Source organism: Vigna angularis, chromosome 1 (assembly GCF_016808095.1).
Source record: "Vigna angularis cultivar LongXiaoDou No.4 chromosome 1, ASM1680809v1, whole genome shotgun sequence".
NCBI classification, from domain to species: Eukaryota; Viridiplantae; Streptophyta; class Magnoliopsida; order Fabales; family Fabaceae; genus Vigna; species Vigna angularis.
In genome coordinates, this window is record NC_068970.1 from 48,891,497 (window position 1) to 48,914,074 (window position 22,578).

The 22,578-nt window shown below is 32.0% G+C and overlaps 2 protein-coding genes and 1 long non-coding RNA gene across 4 annotated transcripts; 2 read left to right on the forward strand and 1 right to left on the reverse strand.

Moving 5' to 3' along the window:
* Nucleotides 1–287: 287 nt before the first annotated feature.
* On the forward strand, nt 288–2,649 carry LOC128195883 (uncharacterized). Of its 2 annotated transcripts, XR_008247667.1 has the most exons (3): nt 288–663; nt 1,051–1,770; nt 1,979–2,649. It is a non-coding gene; the product is annotated as an uncharacterized LOC128195883 (long non-coding RNA). The 2 variants fall into 2 exon arrangements; XR_008247666.1 differs by having other exon boundaries at nt 1,051–2,649.
* Nucleotides 2,650–3,796: 1,147 nt separating this feature from the next.
* On the reverse strand, nt 3,797–13,245 carry LOC108323644 (uncharacterized). Its single transcript, XM_017556130.2, has 13 exons — nt 12,928–13,245; nt 12,114–12,187; nt 11,776–11,859; nt 11,540–11,620; nt 9,630–9,710; nt 8,672–8,764; nt 8,147–8,326; nt 7,952–8,019; nt 6,836–6,887; nt 6,491–6,544; nt 6,322–6,408; nt 4,625–4,691; nt 3,797–4,271 (listed from the first exon to the last, which is right to left on the reverse strand). The coding sequence occupies exons 1-13, from the start codon at nt 13,067–13,069 to the stop codon at nt 4,180–4,182; spliced, it is 1,155 nt and encodes a 384-aa protein (XP_017411619.1). The 5' UTR covers nt 13,070–13,245; the 3' UTR covers nt 3,797–4,179.
* Nucleotides 13,246–18,280: 5,035 nt separating this feature from the next.
* LOC108334701 (uncharacterized) lies at nt 18,281–21,708 on the forward strand. Its single transcript, XM_017570622.2, has 4 exons — nt 18,281–18,628; nt 18,724–18,856; nt 20,725–20,893; nt 21,307–21,708. Exons 1-4 carry the CDS (start codon nt 18,416–18,418, stop codon nt 21,524–21,526), a joined length of 735 nt encoding a protein of 244 aa, XP_017426111.1. The 5' UTR covers nt 18,281–18,415; the 3' UTR covers nt 21,527–21,708.
* Nucleotides 21,709–22,578: the final 870 nt, after the last annotated feature.

Consider the following 22,578-nt stretch of genomic DNA (forward strand, 5'->3'; position numbering starts at 1 on the left):
TTTCTGTATTTGATCTTGAGGAAATCATGGACTACAATTTTAGGTTGTCCTAGACTTGTGTTGTTAGGGATTTTATACATAGATTGTTTATCCTATTATGAGGATTTTAGGTGTTTTTCCTAATTTTCTGATTTAAATTATCTTGACCTAATCTAAGTATTGATTGGTCAACAATTATCATATCATCATCAATTAGTTATCAACCAATAACGTAAATTAAAGAAGTTAAATATATTAAAAATTTAAGTAAAACAAAACAGACAAAAGAAAAAGGAAATTCCTATGACATGTAATTTTAGTCGTTTAGTCCTATTTCCTTGAGAAGATTTTGAAGACGGTCCTCATGTTCCTTTTTATGCTCTTGCAATAGTCCTTCAAATCTTATCATCCGATGCTCATTATTTTCAGCGATCAGTTGTTTGACTTGATCGATTATTGCTTGCGAGAGGAGTCTTTAGGAAGAACTGGTTCAGATTTCTCAATCTTCAACTTCTTGGTTTCTTCAGATGCTTCTTCCTCCGCCCTGGAGCGTTTTTTAGAGTCTTCAACAATCGTGCTGGTGTTAGAATCAATAAACTCATAGCGGGAGGTTCCCAGTTCTTTAAAATTTCCTCGTAGATAATCTATCCCTAGGCAATTCTTACTCTAAAGCAGATTTATACGGTAAGAGAGGATGTCGTTCATACCTATTTCTCCAAAACTTGTGATCTTATTCCCATTTTTGTTGAGATAACTTTCTCCTTCTGATTCCTTTAGATATATATTTGATTCTGTCGTGGAGAGAGTCTAGTTTTTCATCTTGTGACAGATACTTCTTTTAACCTCTTCATTCCATTTTCGTCTAGCTCCCTTGAGAGTGTTAGACGTTGCTCCCTTGAGAGTATTAGACACTTTTGTCATGAGATTTATGGTCTTTCTTTCCATCCAAAGAAGTAACAACTTAAATTAAAACTAAAGAAAGGGAAGTGGAATAAGGATTTCTAAAGTTCTTTCCTTATCTAAATCTTAGATGGATTTGCTTTGTTAAATAACATTTACATTGTTTTGTAGGCCTTAAATAAAGGTTGAAGACCATGGAGAATCAACCAAGGAAGCTTGGTGAGCCAAAGGAAGCAAGGGAATAAAAAAAGAGAAGAATTGAAGTGCTTTCCGGATTTGGACCATTACCTTCCGGATTAGGATAATAAAGGGATTTAGCTTCCGGATTGTAAAATCGCCCAACCACCAGAAGCTCGCACTCAACCATTTTTGACCGCTTTTTCATTTTGCACGTTTTTAATGTGTGCTTGGATGAACCTTGCATCCCAAGCTCCTTAACTTCTCCAGCACACTTCATTTGGGATTCTTAGAAGTTTAGCAAAGTTAGAAATGAAGTCCTCTCTTCACCTATAAAAGAGAGACTCTTCTCCATGTAAATCTCAACTTGAATGAGATATTGAAGTGTTGTTGAGATTACTCCAAACCTCTATTCTTCGAGTTCACCTTATTGTGATTGATTCAACACCTTCTCCTCTAGCTTCCTTCCCTCATAGAAGGCCTTCTGAGCTTGTGAGGCTTCAAACACACACCAAACACACACTGAACCTTCCATCGAACACCTGGTGTGCACCTCTATTTTCACTCATCAATCCAATTCGCTGCGTCACTTTGAGTCGTGGAGCTACTTTAGCAAGGAACTACTTTAGCATGGAGCTTGGAGCTGCTTCCATCATTATACCTTTGATTGACTTACCCAAGTCATTTCTTGTGCTTATGAGCATTGTCTCTTATGTGAGTTTTTCCTTCATCTGCTTTGTTTTACAACTTATGTCTTAAATTTTTGTACCGATAATCTTCTAGAAGATTCCTTCATGTCTAGTGAGCTCATTCGTTGAGCGATCAAGTTCAAGCTATTATACCTAGTGAAGAATTTCACTGTCTAGTGTCATCAGAATTTCTGTGTATTTTGAGAGTGACACCCGTGCTCTTCATTATCTAGGATGGCTTGGTGGAGTCTAATAGAATGGTTGTTGTTGTGTTAGAGATTTCCCAAGACTTTGAGTTCCTTGAGGATCATTTGGACTTCATTTGGAGTGCCCTCTTTTGAGTTGTGACGAAGGATGTGTATTGACTTTTCAGAGATGTTAAGCCTGCTTCTTGATGACCTTGAGTAACCTTCGTATGTTGGAGGCAAGATGTTTGTTCCTTTTGCTCCTTGATGAGTCTGAATAGCTACTTCAACTTATCTTTGTCTCCTTCTTGTTGTATTACTTCGACGAACATCAGCTTGTGTTTTTTCAATCCCTTGGACTGTTACCTCGAGTTCTGTTAGGAACTAGCTCACTGAGGTAGGCTCTAATACCAATTGAAGTTCGAAAAACACTAAAGAGGGGGTTGAATAATGTTTCTCAACATTGTTTTCGAGGCTGATATATAGATCATGATTTGGATGATCTTCATGAGCTGCTTGAAACGACTTCATAAATGTTGGTCTGATGAATGCATTTATAGTTTCAATTTTAGATTATCCTCCTAGTGATTAGGAAGGAGTCATTCTTAGCGTAGGTGGCTCGTGTTGAAGATGTGTATGATGAGGGATTAATTTTTGGATAGAATGATAGCTTATAAATTAAAGCTTAACACAAAGATAATTTATATTGGTTCACTCAATTGAGCTACGTCCAATTCTCATCTAAGATAACTTAGAGAGTTTCATTAGATATTCAATGAAAATTTTGAGTAAGCCAACTTAAATTTGGCTCACTTAGTGAGCCAAATCAACCTAGTTCACTTATTAGTAAATCAAAAAATATTTGAATCTAGTCTTGTTTACCACAAGTTAATGGATTAAATGAATTGGCTCACTAACTCACTTAATTATAAGTTTTTTTTAATTCCAAAATAAATAAATAAAAATTATTTAAATCTAAATAAATTTCAGTCCAAAATAATGTTAATATGTAGAGATAATTCAAAATAAAAAAATACAATACAATAAAAAAATCATCTTAAACTTCAAATACAATCCAAAATCAGGTATAAAAGGCAAAACAAATATGCAAAACAAATATGTATCTAACGTTAATACTTTTTGTGTCACTTATCCATCTATAATTAAATGGATAAATTTATAATACAATAAAAAAAAGTGTTAACTAATAAAATTGAAACACAAAGTAATCCACTAAGTGGATTAGTAAACCAACTTGACTCACCAAGAGTTTAATTGAGTGAGCTGATTTCTTAGTTGGTCGGATTTAAAATTAACTTATAAAAATTTTAATTTATTTTTTCAATCCAATCCAATCACAATCAATGGAGATCCAATTAATTCACAAATTCCAACTTGTTTTGACTATACTACTTTTAAGTTATTAAAATAAGATATTTTATTAATAAATTGATGTGAATTTAAAATCAGTATAAAATATAAACGTGAGATTTAAAGAATATATTTTTTAATCTTTTCAATTCAAGAAAAATATTTCCTTTTAATGGATAAACTTTGAACAAGATTGAATTTTTTTAATTAATTTAATTTACAATTATCTAAATTAAAAAGGAAGTTTTAAATAATGAAAAATGGATAGATGGAAGTTGTCCAATTTTAAAGAAGGGAGAAACTTAAATTAACCAAGAAAATTGAAGAAACTTGCATTCCCAATCTAAACTAAATAGAGCATGAGTATAACTAAGTCAAATTTGATATGAGAGAGTTGCTGCTATAAGAAGCATCTGAAACATTTCTCACTCATAAAATAGCATTGCTGCTCTTGAAACATGAACATTAAATAAGTAGATAGGAAACGGGACAAAAGATTCAAATTCTTCAGTTCAATGAAAATATTGGCAAAGATTACAATGTAGCTGTGATAGCAATACAAGAACCGTATGTTATGCATAATCACCCATTTCATGCACTATGCAGCAAAAATATCATGAAGTTCCCAATAAACTCTGCATTCCTCATCTTCATCCTTCACTATTAAAAAGCCACCAAAGTAGCAACTGAAATTAAATTGCTACACCCGAATGAAAAATCATGATCCAAAAATACACTTCATGCATCAACTAAATCTACGGCTCTGCTTAACCCTTGGCATCATGTGCACATGATATACCATGTTATAAACTATACTCAATGCACCACCCAACCAAGTACACAGCAAAAGAAGACTCTTCATGCAGAATGTGACCAAATCATCTATATTTTCCAAGCTCCATCTTCTTCTTGATTGTTCTCTGACCATAATATATTGATGAATCTATGATCCCTGCAACGGTAAATACACCTGTGCAGAAAGGTTGAAATGAATTTTTAATCAGTTGCGTGACATGAAAACATAGACGTCCCTGATGTAAAGACAAGTAGATTATGAATAGCAAAATCATTAAGTGAAAGTAGTACCTAGTTCATACTGGCTATTGATTACACTATTTTTCATTTAGAGCTTAACTTTGATGCATTGTGTTAGTGTAAAGATATTTATGCCGTCAACTAATCAAAAATCACTTTAGATATAGCTTTGAAAATTATTAGTACAAAAGTTCATAATTTTTAATCATATGATGAAAGTTGATAAGAAATTAATTTACCACCGTTATCTTTCTCTGCCATGAGAGGATAGAAAGAACAAGAAATTACCTCCAATAATTGCACAAATATTAGTTAGGAAATGTAAGAATGGAATATGTTCCTCTTTAAAGTTGACCTGCAACATAAAACAAATCAATTTAAGATCCAATACACTTTTTCTTTAACTTGAACTACAATATGCTTCAACAGAACTATGAAGTTGGGTTCTTGGATTCTTCCACGCAAATAAAAGATAATGGATACATATTTATGTTGAATCAGCAGGATGTATCATAATTTAGGGACAATTTTAAATAAAGTACCAATATCAATCATATCGGCGCAATTGTAACTTGCAAAAACAATATAGCAACTTTAGTTCTATTTTGTGGTTAGCAGCAGTCTCAATAAAATTAGTCATTGAGATCATTGGCAAAAAGCTGCCACTGTTAGAAATGCCATATAGTTACCAAAAACAGTAGTCATATAATAGAAGTCTCCGTACTTTGAGGGTTGAAACTTGCTTGAATGTCTCAGCATATCACACTATTATCTTCATCTGTGTTTAGTCAATAACTTAGTCACACCCTGTAAGCTTTGACTTGTATACTTGTTTCCAAGTAACTCATTATGTGTTTTAGGTAGAAGAAGGCTTCATTTTCAGTGGCTGTTAAAAAAAACCTAGTGCCTAGAATATCAGGATTATTTTTAGTCTTAGAATTACCTGACAAGAACTTGTATTAATAATACCATAACTTGACCTAATGACACCTTTAACAACTCTTTGCCACCCTAATAAATTATCACTAAAGTAGGAAAGGGATACAATCCTCAAGATATCTGAATTCAGTTTAGGGCAACAAACTGACTCTGAATATCTTGCGCTCATTGATAACTCAACCAGAATAACACGTAAATCAGTATCTTAGGTTCAAGAAACTGATACTGTTTGCAAATTACGTACAATGAACAAATGAAGTTTTGACTTGTGCAAGTGCTTTTATTTCGCAGCGTCTTAAAGAACCATTGGACTCAAGCAGTGATAATTGGTCTACACAAAGACACTGCACATTGTTTTCATCCTGTCAACATATTCCATTGAGATTTTCTTCCAGGTCATCCTATCAATGTAACAACTTCGCATCTCCAGAGAAACAAATCAGAACAATCACTAGCTAAATACAAGCTGATCAAAAATAAAAAATAATAAAAACTAGCTAAATACAAAATCTTGCATTTTCTTCTTATTTCCCTACACTTACACCCTAGGGGTGTTTTCAAGTTGTTTTACATAGTGACAAGATTTTGAGAAAATTACATTCGGTTTGTGAAGTTTTGAGATCAAGTATTAATCCAAAGTTTTTAAGTTTAAGTGTTTATTTTAAATTTGATTACAATGCAGATGGAAAAGGCTTAACAGTTTCGAACTCCTTTGACTATAATAATTATGGAAGAAAATAAACTCTATGCTGGACCTGGAAGGGGGACTACTCATAAAATCATCGGCTTGTGTCCTTTTGAATCTATAGTAACAAGATTTTAAATAGAGACATGCAGCAAAAGTGCAAAAGAGGGCCCAATACACCCATTCACTATATGAGGAAATGTTTAAAAGGTTATCTTACAATTACAGGGAAAACAGAGACTTAGGCATGCCTGGCTGTGTCAAACTAAAGCAGAAAAACACAAACTTCGAGTCCAGTCAACGGAAGCAGAAAAGACATCAACATTATATGCAATTTGCTAGCAAAATTAGGCAATTTTACCTTGATTGGAGATATGTCGTAAAAGAAGAAAACTCCAGGAACTGCAACACCCAGCTCTGAACTCTTGAAATGCTCAGTCACGGAATACTGTGCAATAACATTTATTATGCTACTTAAGCACAATCCAATGAATCGTGAAATGACAGTATGTTCATAATATTAAAAATACCTGATTTGAATGGATAACACGACCTCTAATGTCTGTGTATATTGTAGGGACCACCTGCAATGTGTACACACATAGATGCCCAAACAAGTATCAAGCAGAGCATAATTTCATGCATAATATTCAAGAAGTTAGAAGAAAGCACAAATGATGCAACAATTTGAAGCAAATATTCAAAATGTTTTTGCTGGTTCTCTAGTACCTTTGGCAAGACAAATACTGGAATATACTAAAGTTTGTAAGTGCAGGATGCTAAAAGATAAAAGAGAGAAAAAAAAATGCAATATCATCTCATAAGAAGTGTAAGAGAGATTCGGATGATAACATAATTACAGTTCCATAATTAACCTTTATAAAATACTGGTACATGCCATGAGTTGGTCCTTGCACCCACTTTACCCTGCAAAGGATTAGAAGGAGAACAAAATTAGGAGACTTCAAATGATTAAAAGAAAAATTTAGGCACGGTTTTTTTAGAAGGCTATCATTTGATGAGTATAATACATCACAAAATTTTGCAATCATGGTCAACTTAAATGCTCAGAGAGAAAAGAAAAGGTGAAAAATAAATTAACAATTTGCTGTTTCTGCAAAAGCAGGTCATTGCAAGGCTTCATTGTAACAAAATATGAAAATTGAAGTCTGTCTGTATGTGTATTATAGATGTAAAACCAATCTTAAACCTTCACCTAACAGCTTAAATTTTAGGTAGAGTTGGTCCTTAAAATGTATTGCATGTAAGTGGCCAATAGTTACATCAAATTTTATGTACATCACAATTAAGAGTTCTCTCCCCTTCCATTGTGTTTTCCATTTTCAATACAAACCTACTCTATTGAAACCAATACAAAAGTCAGAGGTTACAATTTCAAGACAAAGCATAATAGTTGTATTGTAGTGCAGTTATAACTTCTAAGCCAATGGATGTTTTACAATCAAAAGTCTGGTACCCTGGTTTCAGCTCTATATGTTGAGAGGATGGGAAAAACACATTTGTTCAATAGCCGAGTGAAAGGTTCATCTCAACATTTGCATGCTTCCATGTTCTCAACAATAGGGTTGAATAAAGTAACAAACAAATGACATTTGGCCTACCTTATACATGAAGTTATGGCTTAGTCATCAAATCTATTACAATCTGGTTGTTTATTATTTTTGAAGATTTCAAACGGCCATTTGGGAGAATGAGAAAACACATACATGTCATTTTAGTGCCTTGCAAATTGCAACGTGAGGAAACATGCTTCACAATGACTGAAAACAAATTATTGTGCTTTTACAAGTTATAGTCTTTTAAATGGAAACTTGATTAAGTTTTAATGATAGAGGGGAAAAGTAATTTTACTTTAGAATCTCATTCTATAGCATTAGATTCAAATTTTACAAATCTCAGTATGTAAAACTCATGCCCATGTCCATCCTTGAAACCAGAAAATAAAGGCGTCAGCTGGAGAAGAAAATTACCCATCAAGAGGATTTACCAATCCAGGGAAATGGTGACCAAAACTTAATTTGTTGATCCGATGGCTTATCTGCATCATATTTTTGAAAATCAAACACGAGATTACAAGGAAAGGAAAATCATCAAAACTATATCAAAGTTTTCAAAATATGATAAATAATTCAGGCAAAGGACAACTAAAACATGTTCAGTCTTACATTATAATGATTATCCTGTAAAGCAAGAAGATCAGCAAGAAATATAGCAGACTGAAGAAAGCTTTTCCCGGTTGCAAAATGAAAATTTCCTGCCACTTTATTAACTTCAAGAGATCCTTGAATATTGCATCCTTCACCTTCTTCATCCTTTACCCTTTGCACGTAACCTTCTCTTTGACACTAAAACAAAACCAAAGCATCAGAATGCAGTATACCTCCTACAAATTCAAGCAAGAGGACAAAGTACACAAATCCAGTACAATTAACACAAATGTCAGATTTCATCAGCCAAGAACTCCAATACATGCTATATAATGGATCGAGGATCTATAGAATAAGGTACAGCGAAGCCTTCTCATTCCTGTTGTTAGCCTCCTCATTGCATCCGGAAGTTTTCATAAATTATAATAAATGTGCTTCAAGCAACAACATACATAAAACAAGTAAAACCTCTCAAGTGTGGCATTTGAATCCACAGAAAATGCAAGTGCTTATTGTGTAATAGAAAGAGAGTATCAAGCCAACCTGATCAATCAAATCCATATTTGTCAGAGCCCACCCCTTTTTCCTATATGCTTCACGAACTTCTTCACAAGAATTACAACAGTGTTCATCTGACTGCATGAGAATGAACAAGAGAGAAACCATAGACATAAAAGAAATCATTAAACAATTGAAGAGTACAAGTTGCGCTGACAAAAGTGTCAAATACACAGTAAAATATAAGTTTAGAAAGCATATTAAACCACACAAATTAAAGCATTAATTAAAATAATGTATAAAACAGGTTTAGTTGTTTTGAGGGACAAATTATTTGTTTTAAAATTTGAACCCTTAGCACTAAATTTGAGGGACAAAAATTATTTGTTTTAAAATTTTGAAGACCAAAACTGAATTCACCCTTCAGATACCAAAAACATAGTTAAGCCTTTTCCCACTATATTATCTAATCATATAAAGTCATAAACTGTATTTTTCCCTTATATATTAGACCAGGGTTTGAAAACTATAACCTAAGGTTGACAGTACTTTATACAAAAAGTAGACCAAGGCACAAAAGTTATCACACAGGTAATAGTTAGAAATTTTACAAGCTATCAACCCATACAAAAACTGAGGGTAAAAACACTTATGGTCTTTTAATGTATTTCTTTCGATGAGGCATGAGCCTTTTGGCACCTCCTATGATAAGCATCAAAAACTCCCAAGAACCTTGAGGACACTCTTCACCCTTGATTACCTAGTTTAGATCCAAAAAAATTTATAGTCAAATATCTCACCCAATTATGTCACCACAACCCTTGATACCTAATTTCTCCCTTCTTTTTTCATAAAATCCTTAAAACCTTAACACAATTAAAAAAAAATGTATTGAACATCAAAGCTTTGACAGTCACCACATTGAAACCAAAACATGTTGTGATAGTTACAAAAACTATAAGAAACATGAGCTAATTTAAGTATAGTAAATGGTCAAAGGTACCTCTTCCGCACCAAAACATGAACCACAATACTTCTCATCATGTCCAAGTCTGCCACCATGTTTTTGTAAGGGTCTCTCAATCTGCAATAGAAGAGATATACAGGAAACAAAAATGAAAATTCTTTAGACATGAATAGTGATCTTTGTCTTCAAAATGACACAAAAACTTAGCAGAAACAAGGGGTACATAGACATTTACAACAGTTGACTTTAATTTATGCCAGCCATCATTGGTAATGAATTCAAGAAGTACAAACCAAGATCCAAAAATAAAATCTCATCAAGGCAAACACAACAGGCGATCAAATACAAATATATACAACTCATTACTGTGTATAATACCCAGATCAAAACAAATTACAAACAACTCAAACCAGAGAACCTTCTACTTCCTATAAACACTAAGCAGTAAAATGGACATTATTGACTTGGGAGAACAAACATAATACTGGAAAAGCAATCTACAAGAAAAATTATCATAGAGACACAGAAAGACAATGTCAAACCCAATCCAACCCAATTAATAAGAGTCCTTTTTGAAAAATGAATTATCAGTCACGTTACAACCATCCTTTCTAAAGGTACTTTATCCAGCAGACACTCAGGATCCCACATAAAAGTCTGTTAAGAGCTTCATTCATTAATATGCAACAATCATGTTATCATCCATATTCCCTTCCTGCCTTGAGTAACGAAGCTTGTATTCATTTTAAAGTACTTTCACATTAAATGTCGTTGATAGCTAACATGAAGAATTTAACAGGTCAGAACCTCTATTCTACTAGTCATCCCTATAAATGTAAGAAACACAAGTGCAAGGCCTTTCATTTCCAAGAAGCTCAGTGCAATATTAAGTCATAGCTAACATGGTTCTCTAATACTACAAACGTATGAAAATGTTTCAGGCTAGCATTTCTATTAACAATAATTCCTATTAATTTGTATTAGAAGACAACAGAATTATAAATAAGGTGGCCTTATCTCACAGCACAATCAATGAACTGAGCCTCTAGATCTACCAAAAACTAAATTTTCAATAAAATCATTTAAAGTACAATCTTTTATCATGGTTTCTCCTAAAGTTAACATCAATCATCCTCTATAACTTTTAGCTGGACTATCTTCCATTTGATGAACTTTTCCCATATTTCCAAACCACCTTCAGCTAAGTTTAGTCATCTTCTCAATAGGTGCTTTCTACTCAAACTTTTCTCCCAATTTCCGCCTTTCTAGTATATCCACTCATTTACCTCAACATTCTGATTTCAACAACACTTTTCTTTTAAAACCCAATATTCACTAATATAAAACAACAACAACAACAGAGTCTTAACCCACTAGATGAGATCATGCCTTACTCAATTCAGTTAAACTAAAGCTTCAACAACATTATTTAGCCAAAGATCCCTTAATGATTTCCTCCAATGTCCATTTTGGTCCCTCAATGGGTGTTACACCAATCTTTCCTTGTATATAGTCATTTCCTATTATGTCCTTTCTTCTATGACCACACATCCATCTTAACATTCTCATTTCTGCTATTCCCACATTTTTTGTCATGCTGTCCTTTTAACAGCATTTACCACCATATAGTATAGCTAGACATGTAGTTGTGGAAAATAACTTGTCTCTGAGCTGTGTAGGTACCTTGCAATCACACCAATAATCACTACTGTTATAGTGAACTAACAATTGGTATATTTGAAAAAGTCTTTAGTTAGAAGCTGCACTCATTTGAGCATAGATATTGAGTTCAAGCTTGAAAACACACAAGATGTATGTTGCAACCCTTAAAAGTAAATCACAAATACTCTAAAGGCAAGTTAAGAGTCAAATAGATTAAATTCTATGACAAACACAAAGCAAACAACATTTGTGAAGTAAAAAAGAGCCAGGGTATTTCAGCTAACCTTTGGTGCACCAATTCCATCCTTCCTCTCTTCTACCACATTACCATTAGCATCAATTCTTTTCTTCACTATATTATGTCGCTGCAAATAGAAATAGTAGTGTGAATAATATTTAATAACTAACAATGCTATGAACATGAGACTCGGGGAATGATAGAAAAAGAAGTATAAATATGCAATTAGAATTAGAGGAACTGAAAATTAATTGATAAGATGCTAATGTAAGCAGAACGTACTATGTCAAGGTGCTGCTCCCCACTAATATCCATTGCATCTAAACTGAGTATTGAACATCGAACAGCAGGAAAAGTGACATCAAACTGCATTTAAAAGGGAAAAATGAGTTAAATTTTTAGTTTTAAAAGGTAAAGTCAATATTAAGAAGACTGATGCTTGAAGACTTAGAAGATATATGAAGGTACAAGGCCAATCAAACCAGATAATGGCACCTATACAAGTTCTATTGAAAGAAAATCACTAAACAAATAAATGATTCATAGATTGGGCTTGAAATATGAAGATCTGAACAAAACTCAAAAAAGGTACACTGCAAATATATAACAACAATAATTACATTGATGTGCAAGGTATCTCCTCTTGAAGTATCCACCAAAAGCGTACTCTCTGTAACTGTATAGAGATATAAATCTGCAACCAAAGGTAACAGATAATTTTATAGAAATTTAATAGGAAAGATAACAGTCACAGATGCAGGCAAAAAAGCAATCATTCAGAGAAAAGCCAAGCTAGCTCATTTAATATCACTCATTTTTTTTCTACGACTGGGTCTTTTATCCCTAAATAAAACTAGCAATAGTTAAATAACAATCATATAATAATTGCAGAAAATAAACTTAACTGGATAAATCTTAAAAGTGTGATACTAGCATTAGACCATCACTGATTTATGCCAATAATTTAGAACATTACTCGTGTCATACATATCAGGATTATATTATCAGAATATTTTCTGTGACATGAATCAGTTATATGTCATCAATTACATTATTGAATCAATGGATCTAGGTCCTTATTGCCTTGGAAATCTCAACTATCAACCATCAATTTATTATAAACATGGAAAATGGTCGAAAGAGAAAGAAGATGAAAAACAAAACATCGTTCCACCTAGAAAGAAATCTTCCTTTTCCTAATTCCTAAGTTCCCCAACCACTCAATGAAAATACATTACAAATTCAGCTCAATGCAACAAAATTGCTGAGCCCAGGACACACAAATTAACACAACTTTCTCAAGACCCGAAAATCAAATCCCCACTTTAAAATTTCCCACCTTTCCCAACCAGCCAACAAAAACAAGTCAAAATTCCAATAATCAACAAAAATTTAAAGGAAAAGAAATACAAAAACAGGAGATGCAGGCCATACTTAGCTCGGAAAAGAAGAGGAAGAGCATGACAGCCGCGGAAACGACGGTGACGACGCCGCCGGCGAGCGTGCGGCTGTAAAAATCTTCATTGACTTTTGGGTAAGCGTCCAAATTGCGGAGCCTGTTGAAGACTTTATCCATGGATGGTCGCCGAAACCTCACAAGCACCCACCTTTCAGAGAATATTATACTATGAACGGCGCTCCGTCACCAACGGTGGCCGGAGAATGGCGCGTGGGGGAAGGAATGGGTTGTTGTAGAATGAAGAAAGAACGAAACAAACACGGGATCATATGACCCCTTATTCAAGGTCAATTTAGTCAAACATGCCGTCTAAAACCCCTTTTATTTTTCACAAATAAAATTTGAATGATTGGTAAAAATTGAACATTTTAAATTTAGAAATTAATTCTCAAAATTATATTTAACCGATTACGGCTGTCTCAGAGTGGATAAAAAGAAATTTTCGAATTTACGTTTAACAACCACAATTAGCGTATTAACTGATTTTTCGTTTCTTAAAATATGTTTGCTTCATTGGTGAAAAAAGAATCTTTAAATATTGGTTCTTGTCAAATGTACAAATTTCACCAAACTTTTTACTTTTATATACACACAATTACTGAGGTAAAAGTTTAAATTATAGGCACATATTTAATTTATGTTTCATTTAAAAGCATAATTTGTTTTATAGTAGTTTTGCTAATTATAGGAAAGAAATGTGATTTTGTTTAAAACATTGCTTTTATAAGCATTGTAAAATAAAATCCAAGTCTACTTATTCTATATATACATTTTAAAATCTTAATTTTAGGTTTTAAAAGATTAGGTTAATAAAAGTATTTAAAATCATTTGAATGTAAAATCTATTAATAATATAAATTATGGATATTTTAAATGGATGTCTACTATTAATAATATAATCATTTTGAATATATGCTAATTAACCTGAGGAATATAAGTACGTGATAATCATATTAGTAGAGATATTTCATTCTCTAGAATTAGGTGATTTAGATAATGCTATTTTTTATTTTATTCACTCAATTTTGATACACTTGAATTATGATCAAGTGAGCAGTTCTCTTAACGTCATTTACAAATGTTCCAAAGATTTATCAATACAAACATTTATTGAAGAAAATATTTATTTAATAATCTTCATATATTATTATTTTGTGTTGTTACTAACTTGGATATCCAAAAGTATTTTGTAAACATATATTCATTCGATACTCACATCCTCAATAAGAAGATAAGGAAAACATTAAAAACTGAAAACTTATTTAAAATATAACTTTATATATTTATGTTGTTTATTTATTCCTATAGCATTACAACTATTTTTAAAGAGATTATTTTATTTAAACTTATACTTGGTAGTGTAACTTAGAAAAACTAACTTTTTTTTGTATTAATATTTTTTTTATGCAAATTTATTTGGATTATACTTTAAGATGAAAATTATTTGAGTTTATATTTTTAGTAAATAATCTTATTTAAAATTTTAAAAAATATAAAATTAGAAAATTATATATGAATATTCATATATACTAACAAGTATAAAGTAGTTTATAAATACTTTTCAAATGGGTGTGAAGCAAGTAAAAGGATGAATATGATGACATATTTCAATTACTTAATGTTTTGGAGTATAGGGTTCTTAGGTCAATTTTGAGGTTGGAGATTGTTGAGGAATATTATAGTAGATCGGGATGGGACATGCAAGAGGTCGATCAAGTATTGTAATAGACCATCCGTGCAGGAGACTAATTGAGCTTTTGGGAAGCTTGACTACACTTTGTTCCGCTCATGTAGAATCTCTAAGAAGGTATCTGCGGAAGACACTCTGATTCTTAAGTCAGTAGGTGACCATTTAGTTGGCTAAAGGTGCATATTATGTGCATGATATTCTAAAGACATATCTGAGACCTTTATATAATACTTGTAATGGGGCTTTATCTTTTGTTGGCCTAATGACAGATTAAGCACACCTTAATCTGCATTAAGGGTTCAATGAGTTATTACCGCTGATAATTTGATCAAGTCGTCGTCCTGGTGGGCCTGATGGTCGGCCTGGGGTTGGACTAGTGGTTGGCCTGTGTGGTCGGTCTGGTGGGCTTGGACGGTCGTCCTAGTGGTCGACCTGGGCAGTTGGGCATGTGGTCGGCTTAGGGGTCAGCTTGGGCGATCGAGCGTTCGACTTTATGGAGAGGATGGTTGTACAATATACAAGCCCCCTAAGCCCGAGCATGATATATTGTGCAAAGGCATTTTAGGCAGTCTACATCCGATGCGAATGGGTTTTACCTTTGACACTTGTCTTTTTGTGTTGTTGTATGTTGACCAAAATCCTGAGCTTCATCGACCACTTGTTGCAAGTAAGGCAGAAGTTAAAAATGTTCCTTGCCGCCTAGGTAAAGGTAAGTCATGAGTTGAAAAGTGTCCCTTGACCACCCATGGAGGGCTCGACAGACATTCCCTATGAATTGGTTAAAAGTAAATTAGGAGTTGAAAAACATTCCCTATCAACCCAGTTGAAGGTAAGTCATGAGTTGAAAAAAGTTCCCTGACCACTCGTGGAGGGCTCAACAAGAGTTGAAAAACATACCATGCCGACTAGTTGAAGGTAAATTAGGAATTGAAAAACATTCCCTTGTCTGTCTTCCACTCCTTAGAGCTAAACATGGTCAACAATGATGTCTTCAATTCATGAGACAAGCAAGAGTTAAATAAGTCGTGAAGAATCTAGTTACACTCAATCTTATCAAGTGACCTTTAGTATATTAAATGAATGTATAGTCTCAATTAAATATATAAACCCTTAAATTCATATGATGAATATGCGTATAAATTAAAACATCTCGCTAATTAGCTACAATAAAAAAAATCATTACTTTCTACTAGATTCAGAATCAAAAGAAAAGTAAACAAAAACCACAACAATATTAAAAAGAACAAAAAAATTATTTCATTCTAACATCAGAATCCACTTAAGAAATTACGGTAAAATAAACTCTAAAGGCTTAATACTCCATGAAATGTATAGAAGTAACATAAAAGTAGAAGAAAATGGAGGGAGAGGTAGAAATTAGGTTCTCTTTTCTATTTTCCCTAGGTCTTCTTATAAAAAATTTGATTGGGCTTTGGGTCTAGCTTGATGGGTGGGGTGGTTTGTGATGCATGTGCGATTTGTGCTGTGATGAGCTCACATGTATTTGTTGCAGGTGCGTGGTGGTTGAATTCACTGGTAGTGCTCCAATCTGGTGACTCTAGTAACTTCAACGTGGAGGAGATGCTTCAATGGAGATTAGTGGTGGGTGATTCTGATTTGGAGAAGACAATGACATGTCATATTTTGGATGGTCAGATCTTGAGTGCTAGGATGATGGACACATAACTGCTTCTGGTTAGTTAGTTTTGAAAGTGGTGGATAGTGACATGTGTCTACATCTAATTGGAGCTAATTTTGTAAGTGGTAGGAAGGGTGAAAATATATAGTTTAGAAGGTTTATGAATAAGTTTTGTATGGTCCATTTGAGAAAGGGCATCTCTTAGCTCCTTGTATATTCCTTCCAAAATTTATTAATTTTGGCCTTGTTTTGTAGTTTGGAACAATTTATTTTCACACTTTGAATGAACTAAAATTTAAATTCAGTTGTATCAACAAACATTAGAATATACAAACATAATCTATCCAACTAAAAAAATGCTTTTTAAGACATTTTTATCTCAAACTCAATAAATCTAATTATCATAGATCCTAATTAAATTAATCTTTTAATCACAATAAAATTAATTAAAAATCTAAAATTAAAAATTAAATGAAATACTAAATTGATAATTACTTAAACCTAAGAAAAGTCAATGAACTAAATCAATCTTAATTCCGTGTATAACTAGTATGTAACAATTTGTAATGTTAGGAATGGTGACAAATAAATTATCTTGTGGTTATTCTTTATTACTAATGTCACTTTAATTTAATGATATTTTTAACACACTCAACACATCAGCTAGTTTTTATTTTTGTTTTTTAAAAAAATATTATTTAATTTATTATCTTTTTTATTTTTTTTTCTTTTTATAAAAAATACAAAATTTTATATTTTTATAATTATTTTACTTTTATATTTTATGTCAAATGAATGTAAAAAGTGAGTCATACTACTACTTTTTTTAATTATTGAATATAGATATTTGTTCTTTTACTTTATAATCACGAAACTAACATAAATATTTTTATTATTCTTTTATTATATTTCTTTTACATGTAAACTTTAAAATTATTAACCAGTGAAAATACATTCATTTAATCATCATTAGATAATATAAGTAATATTTAATTGTTTAGTAACACTAACATGTTGATGTAGAAACTTTTTATCAATATCTTATCTTAAATACTAAATATTCTTACTAAAAAGTATAATACATCTTAAAAGTACGTTTTATTTTATGTTTTATAAAACGAGTTGTAAATTTAATAAAAAAGAGTATATTTTCAATCTAACTAACAAAAACCAAATATTAACCTAAAGTTAAGTTAAAAATCAATACTAATCTTTTAAAAAATTGCAAGCATAATAAAAAATATAAATAACGATCTTAACAAAAATTCATATATTATAAAAGTAACCAACCTATCAATAATTTATTTTGTCAATTAATTTACATTTTTAATAACTATCTTCGATATCAATACGATTGTGTATCATCTGTTGGTTGGACAATTTAACGCTTTAATAAATAAAAATATTATTTATTTATTTAATAAAATAAAAATTTGAATAACTTCTTCATATATAAAAATAATTAAATAAATTAAGAAAATATCTAGTACATAATTTTTTAATATTAATTTTACAAAAATTATATATATATATATATATATATATATATATATATATATATATATTTACAATATATAAAACCAACATCCCCTTCATTAGTTTTCGTTATAAGAATTAACATATTTATCCATATCATATTTAAAAGATTTTCTATTTCGTACTCATATTTTATTCTCTATTTTATCTTTTAAATAATAATTTTATAAGCTTGTTTTATTAATTTTACTTTTTAGGTGATTTTTTAATTTAACTTTTTCTAATTTAACCATTTTTAAATTAAAATAATTATTTATAATAAAAGAATTATCTACAAAAATAAATAATAATTATTTACAACAAAATTATAAATTAAATAGTATATTATTATCTTTTATTATCATAAAAAAAACTATTGCACTGCTTTTACTGGCTATTATAATATTTTTATCCAGCACAAAATATCTATTAAAAAAAAAGAAATTATTTTGTTTCCTAATAGCATAGGGACCCTGCAATCATTCTTGAAAATATATAAATGAGAAAGGGAAATCCCAGACTCAGAATATAGCCATGTCCATGATCTATGCTTTGGACTGAGTGAGAACAAACTAAGAAGTAACAGAGTAGGGTTAAGTCAAACACACACAAATACACAATGAGCTTGTCCCTTATTCAAGGTTATTCTTCTGCCGAAGACGAACCGGACCAAGACCAAACCAACAATTCCGACCTCGAACATTCCGACGATGCCACCGCCGCCGCCGCTTCCGTGGACCACCCTTCTCTCGGCGACAGATCCATCTTCAACCACCTTCCTAACCCTCCTTCTGCCTCTGGTCTTCCTTCTGCGTTCGACGCTTTCTCCGAAGTAACTAACTTTCGATGGCTCTTATCCCCTTTTAAATTCCCAATTTGCCCCTCCGTTGTTGAATCTGATGTTGTCGTTGTTGCTTCGTAACGAAGATTGCAGGACCGCCCCAATTTCTGAACAACAGCGTGGAGGAATACAATAGCAACCCTTCGAGAGACGATGATGAGCAACATGGGAGGCAACGCAATAGGAGGCGCCGCAATGACAAGAAAGATTTACCCACTGGTATTATTTTCTTCATTTTCTTTTTCTTTTTCTTGTCATTTTCATTTAATTATTTGTTTTATTTTGTTTAGTTAATGGAGGAGTAGGGGAGATTTAAGAGGCTAGAAGTAAAACCCTTGTTCTTTTATTATTTTTCCTTCAGTATTGAAAATATTTTAAGTGGAGAAATAAGGGGTTTTTACTTGCTCTATTATTTCGTGCTTTTAATTCTCAAAATGTTGCCTTGTTTTCCATGTGTTCTGTTATTGAACTTTTGTACAGAAAACAGTTTGAAAACTGAAAACTGGTGATGTTTTTATGATTAAAAACTGAAAACAGAAAATGTAAATAAGAAATAAAAATGTAAATAAAAGCTTCCTGGTAGGATTTATAATTTTTAGACCAAGACAAGATATTTAAGCTAAGCTTGTGGCCTCCTATGCTGTAAAAGGGCATGCTATGTTGTGGTTAAACAAACTGTGGATTCCCTTTGAATTTGAGATAGCTACAGGTCTAAATCTTTCTTTTGTTAATGTTATAAAATGGTATTCATGGGAGGTGCTAACACTGATTTTTGGGTTGTTTTCTTACATATAATTTAGACTTGCAATTTATAGTGTACAACTGGAAAGAGTATTCAGTGAAATTGATGTGACAATTTAGATTTGATTGCAGACATTTTTCTTGGTTTGTCATGTTGTTATTTTGTTATTTGTGTAAGTTCAGTTGCTTGGGCTGTTTTTGGATTGGATTAACAATAAGAAGGGGTTACTCCGGTTTATTGTGGTCATGTCAATTGTTGATATGGCTTTCCTGTGTACCATAGTTTATCATGTGGATTTAACTTTGTTGACTGGCACAACGATTGATCACCCTGGAAGTCACACAACAATACAAGTCAGTAATGTAAAAGCTGTTGATTGTTAACATAATTGATTGGTGTCCTCCTGTGAGATTTTCATCATGAATGGTACTGGAATAAAAATGAATAAAATCATTTTTGATACTAAAAAGTTTATGTATGACTCTTCGAGTTTTTATATAAGATTGGTAATGATTATCAGAACATCAACTTAACCAATGTAAAATAGGGCTGTCTGTTTTGTGCTCATGGACAGTGAGCAAAAGCTTGATGTAACCCTGCAAAATGCTTTATGCTGCTTAAAAATCAAACGTTGAATGACGATTATGGTTATATATATATATATATATATATATATATATATATATATATATATATATATATATATATATATATATATATATATATATATATATACACACACACAGTGATATGTACTTTCTCTTGTACTAAAAACTTTGTATTTTTCAACTTCTTATAATGTGCCGACCGCCCTGTAAAAAATTGAGTGTTGAGCCTTCTACCAATAGTTTCTTGAGACTAAAAAAATTAAAACTAGTGCCAACTGCATAGGAATTTGATTCACCAAGTTTTTTCCCCTCTGTTGCTTCGTGGTTTGTTTTTTAAGAAAATATCTTGTACGTCTTTTATGGATAAATTGTTCTTTGAGAAGCACTGACGAAGATAGAAAGGCTTCTGATTCGGCTTTATTTTTAAAAGAAAGCTAAATAAATAGATTACTTGACTGCCAATCAAGTTTAAAAGGCTCTATCCCTTTCTAAATGCTTCTGGGTTTTGTTGCTTCAGTTGCCAAATCTTAAATGCACTTTTACCAGGAAAAACTTCTAATGGTCAGTTAAAATAGTTTTTCTCAAGGATTGTGACGGTGCTAGGGTGTGTTAACTCAGCTGGTATTTTGTTATAATAAAGTGAATAATCCTCTCTTAATCCTTTGCCTTTTGTTAGTTTACATTCCGGTTGATTTTGAAACTTGTTGAGAATAATATTTATGATATATTTCATATAGGTGCGGTAGTAGAGGCAAAACCTCAACTAATTGGAATTCATGAGCGAGTAAGAAGTGACATCGAAGGTAGCCAACCACCAACATCAGCTACCTCTGGCACATCAGAAGGAGTCAAGCGGGTGCCAACTGCAACAAATCCTAATGCTGAAGATGCTGCAGAGCTTTTAAGGTATGCTTTGCATTATTCCTTAGTAAGTAGTCCTGTCCGTAGTCTGTTCATAAAGCCCCTTTATAAGTTCAGTTAGTTGTTAAAAATAATAACATTGAATGCATTTTGGATATAGTGTTCATGTATCACTTGATGGTGTGTATATATATATATATATATATATATATATATATATATATATATATACACTACTTGAGTGTTGATAGACGTAGTGGAGACTATTTCATAGGACATAGACTAATATATGGGTGATGTGCAGAATCTAAGTAGGGCATTTCCTTGAATAATGAAGCATTGTCGTTTCCTAATTTTTATGTAAAATATGCAGTTCTATCTTCCTCTAAGCTCTATCTTGGAAAATGCCATGATGTTTGAAATAGATAATAGTAATAACCTGGAAATATTCTGTGTAGAATGTGCTTGCAGTGTGGGATTCCCAAGACCTACTCCAGTGCTCGTGGAATGGTGTGCCCTGTATGTGGTGATCGCCCTCCAAATGATAGCAGCACAGAGTCCAAGAAGAAAGGATCGACTGTCAAAGATAAAGAAAAATCTAAAAGAATGAAGGGCCAATCATCCCATGCAACCTGGAAAAGTGAAACAGAGATGCAACTTAGGCAACAGTTTGATTAGCCTTATCTTTGTTTCCTTGTAAGTTAGGTTACCAGTTACCTGGTATATATAATTTTATGTGGATTTTTAAATTCACAAATTTCGATTAACAACGCCAACTTTGTAGCTTAAGTCAGATTTTTGTTCGGTAAGAGAGATCTCTTCTGGCTCTGTGGAATAGAACCAAGTCACTGTAGTTTCTATGTATTGCAACCAAGAATTGTTCTTCGGAAATATAAATTTTAGGGCATCTTCGAATAGTTTAAAGAAAAAGCCGTTAAAACATGGTTGTGATAATCTTTTACTAGTTAAGAGATATTAAAATCATATTTTAAAATTAATTATTACGTTTTAAAAAATAAAAGACAGACCAATGGTCTTTTATTTTTCATCAAATATTCAGATTGTTACTTTGTTAGAATAGAGTAAAATTATGGAGCATGTTTGGTGTGTGATCCTTTCATGTTTGTATATGTCTTAGAAAACGAGGAAGAGTTATAATTTAAGGGGTAAGTTTAGTTTGATTTGATTCAAACTAAATTGATTTAAGAATAAAAATATGTACAGGAAATACGGAAATTCGGATGCTATTATTGAATTTACTAGCTCTATCTTGAAAAGCTGTTATTGTAGTGTTTTTTATAAGTTATTTATCTTATCATGCAAGAAAAAAAAAATATATATATATATATATATTTAATTCTATTCTTGCCCTCTATTAGCTATCGTCTTCATAATAGTGAAATTAAATTTCAGTTTTGGGAGATGAATTATTAAATAATCATCGGTTCAAGAGAAGGATAGCTTAGCCCCAGAATTAATTTTTATTTTCTAGAGTTTAGGATAATTAATTGGTTTCTTTTTATTCTCTCTTCAAGCTAGCTCAGTAAGAATACATATCCCAAAGAAAAATAATTTCGCAGACAATATTTTCAATTAATTTAAATATAAAATTGCTGTCCCCGCTACTATATGTGTAATTCTTGTGATGATTATTAGGAAAAGAACATTGTTTCTGTTTCCATATTTCTATTATAATAAAATAATGTATTGTTTGCGTGTCCAATGTTTCT